This window comes from Lactuca serriola, chromosome 3 (assembly GCF_051521515.1).
Source record: "Lactuca serriola cultivar US96UC23 chromosome 3, Lser_US96UC23_V15, whole genome shotgun sequence".
Classification (NCBI taxonomy): domain Eukaryota; kingdom Viridiplantae; phylum Streptophyta; class Magnoliopsida; order Asterales; family Asteraceae; genus Lactuca; species Lactuca serriola.
The window spans coordinates 255,659,942-255,665,134 of record NC_136410.1 but is presented as its reverse complement, the minus strand read 5'-3'; the positions used below and the strand labels follow the sequence as shown (position 1 = coordinate 255,665,134).

General features: G+C 42.6%; 1 protein-coding gene across 1 annotated transcript; it reads right to left on the bottom strand.

Annotated features, from left to right (window-relative positions):
- Nucleotides 1–3,635: 3,635 nt before the first annotated feature.
- LOC145093909 (1-aminocyclopropane-1-carboxylate oxidase homolog 1-like) lies at nt 3,636–4,974 on the bottom strand. The gene is made up of 2 exons (XM_079032154.1): nt 4,071–4,974; nt 3,636–3,991 (listed from the first exon to the last, which is right to left on the bottom strand). The coding sequence occupies exons 1-2, from the start codon at nt 4,902–4,904 to the stop codon at nt 3,740–3,742; spliced, it is 1,086 nt and encodes a 361-aa protein (XP_078888280.1). The 5' UTR covers nt 4,905–4,974; the 3' UTR covers nt 3,636–3,739.
- Nucleotides 4,975–5,193: the final 219 nt, after the last annotated feature.

Sequence of the window (5,193 nt, the reverse complement as noted above, 5' to 3'; positions counted from 1 at the left end):
GCACCTTTACCAGCTCCACCCTCTTGTTCCTCAGATCCCTTGACTTCCTGTCAAGGATTGCCACTAGCCGCTCGATGTAGTTCAGGCTATCATCAACATGAATATCCTCTAGAGGCACCACTGCCGAATCGTCCACTAGACATTTGTGTAGCTGGGAGATGTGAAAAGTGCTATGAATCTGACTGAATTCGGCTGGCAGATCCAGCCTATATGCTACCTTGCCCACCCGGGTCATAACCTTGAAGGGCCCAATATACCTAGGGCCCGACTTGCCCCGCTTCCGGAACCGAATGACGACCTTCCATGGAGACACCTTCAGGAGCACCATATCCCTGACCTGAAACTCCAGGTCTGAACGCCGCTTGTTGGCATAACTTTTCTGCCGACTCTGAGCAGTCTGAAGCCTACTCCGAACCTGCTGGATCTTCTCCGTAGTCTTGAGTACCACTTCGGTACTCCCCATGACCCTCTGCCCAACCTCTCCCCAGCATATCGGGGTCCTACACTTCCTCCCATACAACGTCACGAAAGGAGGACGGTCGATACTCGCTTGATAGCTATTGTTATAAGAGAACTTAGCCAACGGAAGGTAAGTATCCCAACTACCTCCGAAGTCTAAAACACATGCCCATAGCATATCCTCCAGATTCTGGATGGTCCGCTCGCTCTGACCATCCATCCGCGGGTGAAAAGCGGTGCTAAAATGCAGTTGGGTACCCATCTTGTCGTGAAATTTCTTCCAAAATCTGGAAATGAACCACACGTCCCTGTCTGAAATCACTGAAACTGGCACCCCGTGTCGCGCCACTACCTCCCGGATATAGATGTCGGCTAACTTTTCGGCCGAAAGACTCTCCTAAATCGGAATAAAATGGGTGCTGTTTGTCAATCGATGAACGATGACCCAAATCGAATCCACCCCTCGCGCGGTTTGGGGACGCTTCGTAATGAAGTCCATAGTAATATCCGCCCACTTCCATAGTGGGGTATCCAATGGCTGGACCTTGCTGTGAGGTCTCTGGTGCTCAGCCTTGACCTTCCTGCAGGTCGGCCATGACATTAGCCTTCTCCGGGTGGTAGAGGATCTCGCAATCATAATCCTTCATCACATCAATCCATCGATGCTGCCTCATATTCAGATTTGGCTGCTCCATGAGATACCTCAGGCTCTTGTGGTCCGTGTAAATGATACAACGAACCCTATATAGGTAATGGTGCTAAATCTTGAGGACGAAAACAACATCCCCCAACTCCAAATCATGCGTCGGGTAATTCTCCTCGTGAGGCTTCAGCTGCCTTGAAGCATAAGCTATAACATGCCCCCTCTGCATCAATACCGCGCCCAAACCCGAGATGGACGCATCGCATTATACCACAAAGTCCTCCATGCCCTCTGGCAGGGCTAAGATTGGCTCCTCGCATACATGGAACGATCCTAAACAGAGAACATACATAACATATCAAAATCACAGCGACATATCATAAAAGCATAAGAAAGAAATCGTACCCATCACCACATCGGGTGCAGTGCGTGCCTCGTCGGTTGTCAACTGAAATGCTCGACTCCGCACCACTGGAGCCTCTACCTTGGCCTTCTGTCCATTCGTAACCCGTGCTGACACTGGGGTCGGCGTCGCCGCTGGCGATGCTGTTGTCGCTACTGTCAATCTAGGGCAGTTAGCCTTCTTATGGCCCCTCTGATTGCAATGTAAGCAAATCAGGTCTGACATCTGCACTATGGGGGCAGGGGCAGTACAATCCCTGCCAAAGTGCTCCGTCCAGCCGCACTTGTATCAGCCCGACGATCCCGCTCTACAAGCTCCCTCATGCGGCCTGCCGCATCTCCTGCAGCGGTTCTGGCCCGGCTGGCCCTTTGACCTAACTTCAGATCCATTGGGTTTCTTCCCCAAAACCCCTGTCACCTACTCAGTATCTGCTTTCCTCTTCCTGATGTGCTCCAAATCGAGTTCCCTCTCCCGCTCCCTGGCAATCATGGATTCCAGGGTCGGGCAGGCTGAATATGCTCCCGAATATCAACCCTCAACATATCATGGTAGCGTGTCTTCCACATCTCCTCATCCCCCGCATACTGGGGTACCAACAGGACCCTGGAAACTACTTTCTTTATCTAAGATTAGAAGAAGCAAATACCACTTGATTACCATGGTTCTTATTTTTCACACACAAATTTGGAAACCATCTTTTTTTCAGTGACGAGATCCGAGATCCTTCATCTATTTTAAAACCTGCAACTCAACCCCCATCATTTTAGATTCACCATATGCGATTTCACAATGTCTACCGTTTTTTTTTTGGTTGAGAGAGACTCTAAATATCAAGATCATCTTTTATGTTCATATGATTTTAAACCATATGCATGGAAATCAACAAACCTCATATGCTAAGATTGAACTTTTTTATAAACCTCATCTGCTTCCAGCCCACAAAACCCATTTGAGATCTTCAAATTTCAACATGTCTTCCTCTACAATACCCACTCGTAGAGCTCCGTTTTTTTTAAAAGGGGCCATCTAAAACCTTATGTGTAAAATCTTTCTTCTCCTTAAAATCAGAACATATTGTGTGATGGATAGATTGAGTTTTCATCATATTTGTTTAGGATTTTTTTTCTAGGAGTTCCGTTATAAATCAAGAACCGGAAGTATAGATTTGACTTTGGTTTTGGTTTCCTTTTGATTTGGTGCAAGTGTTGACGACGGTGGTTATCAGATCTGAGTGTTGCTTCTTATTCTAATTTGGATTTTGATATTTTGTGTGTGTAAAAGAGAGAGAGAGAGAGAGAGAGAGAGAAGAAGAAGAAGAAGAAGAAGAAGAAGAGAGATATTCAGATGTTGTGTTCCCTTTTAATTTTTTTAATTTATTAATATATAAAAATAAGTGAGCATCGGTTTACCCCTTCATTTTCTCAAAAAGGACATAATGACTCCGACAAAAATCAACTTTATTCCCTTAAAAACCATTTAAAAATTAAGTAAGTAAAAAGGTAAACCTTAGAAACTTCATAAGCCATATGTATCATTTTCCTAAAGAAATAAAATACAAATTAAGGCGTTATTTGATGTTGCAACCATGCATTCAAATTCTTAGAAGTCTCATTTCTAAATATAAACCGATTGAAGAAATAAGCAACAATGTTTTTAAATAAAAATTCATTTTGATACTTATTTTGACAAAACAACAATGTATATTGATACGTACACAACATCGAAATGATCATGGAGAAAATCAGATCAATTTTGATGATAATTTGTTAATTTTAGCTTGAATTCCATTTAATAATGAATAGTTTTTGTCAAATGTTATATGTTAGTTGATCATATGTTGTGTTGTTATATATTAAAATATTAAATGTTAACTGATTTTGTTATGTACTATTATACAATGAAAACCAATCGACAGTTGACAAGTTTCTGTTTAATAAATGATTTGGTTTCAGCCCTTAGTTTTAATCAATTTATTAAATTGAAAAATCAATCCAACTTTAGAACTCGTGTTTTTCCCATGCATGTACACTACACACTTACACAGAACAAAAGACGTGAAAGCAAAACATGACATTTGTTTGATTGTTTCTACGTTCTATAGAATAACAATATATATTGCTATTTCTTAGATTACGTTTAAAAAAAATAACATTTTATAATTCATATGTATGTTTTTTTCTGTATACGTTAATACGTATGAGAATGAGTTTGAGGTACATATAATTTAATATACTTCAAAGCTTCAAATGAAGCAAATGAGGAACACCATCAAGGCCTTTTGAGAATGAATATTGAACAAAATCATAAACGGTGGTTTCCCTGTACCTCGGTGGGTGGTCATCGGAAATCAGCTCCTTGATCGGACCATACACCTTCGTCGACGGCGCTAAGGAGGTGCTGAAGAAACACGCCACCGACACCCTCGGTCCTTTCTCATTTGACACCACTCTATGCTCGACACTCCTCAGCTTATCATTCGATATCAACTAAAAAACCCAACAAAATTAGACTTTTCAGACTCAAAAATAAATGTTTTCAATGTCAAACTCAAACAATTAAACCCACCTGTAATAAATCTCCGATGTTGATCACAAGCGCACCAGGTGTTGGAGGAACATCAACCCATTGATTTTGATGGAGGATTTGGAGTCCTCCGATTTCATCTTGTAGAACCACAGTTAGAAACCCATCATCTGTGTGTCTGGTTGCACCCATGGTTAAATCTGGTTGTGGACAAGCAGGATAACAATGGCCGATGAATACAAGCCCCTTGTCACAATCCAAATCTCTGAGGTGATCTTCGTTCAGACCCAAAGCCTCTGAGATCAATCGGAAGAGTAAGCTTCCTAGTTTCATCACTTGATTTGAATACTCGATTTGTATGTCTCTGCAAACCTCCGGTAGTTCCTCCGGCGGCGGAGGTGACGGAGCCATGAACGAGAAGAAGGTGTCTCTCCAGTTCGCGGAGGGGGAAGTGTAAAGATCGAAATTACTATTATACACAACTGTTCTCGTATTATCCCTCGTGTAAAACTGTTTCTTCACCTCCACATCTTGTTCGTGAAATCTACGAACTCCTTGAAGCACATCGTTCATAACACTCACAGGGATACCGTGATTCACGACTTGGAAGAAACCTAATTTCTCAGAAGCCGCACGTATCTTTTCCACAGTCGATGCTTTATCGGTTGATCCAAGGTCGACGACAGGAATCTCGAGAGCTGTGGAGGTTTTGGGGGAGGTTTCGTGTGGGTTGATGAAGATACGGGGGACATGGCGGATTCCGGCATCGACGAGGCCTTGGACACCGGATTTTGTTTCGTCGAAAGCTTTAAGTTCCGTTGGCCGATCGTAGGCTGAAACGACTGAAGCGATGGTGGCAGCCATTTTTGTGAACATGAACTAATGAAAGTATGCAGAGATTTTTCTATAAATGGAAGTCTTTAGTCAAGTTAAGATATAAGGATCATATGCAGCCGCACATTCAATTTTGTTAGATTTTTCTATAAGTGGAAGTCTTTAGTCAACTTAACATTTTAAAACATAAATCAACCTTCGATCTACGAAGCTTCTGGAGGGTAGGGTCAGCAATGTGAGCATGCGATCAGAGACGAAGCTTCTGTGTGGGGTCAGGGGCTGTGTCCCCCTTGTTTTTTTTCTTAACCAGCCATAACTATTAAAAATTTTA

Bases quoted from the DNA above. Each gene is read 5' to 3' on its own strand.
- LOC145093909 (XM_079032154.1), bottom strand. From the start codon at position 4,904: ATGTTCACAAAAATGGCTGCCACCATCGCTTCAGTCGTTTCAGCCTAC. The intron at 3,992-4,070 runs GTGGGTTTAATT...TGGGTTTTTTAG, and splicing joins ACATCGGAGATTTATTACAG to TTGATATCGAATGATAAGCT.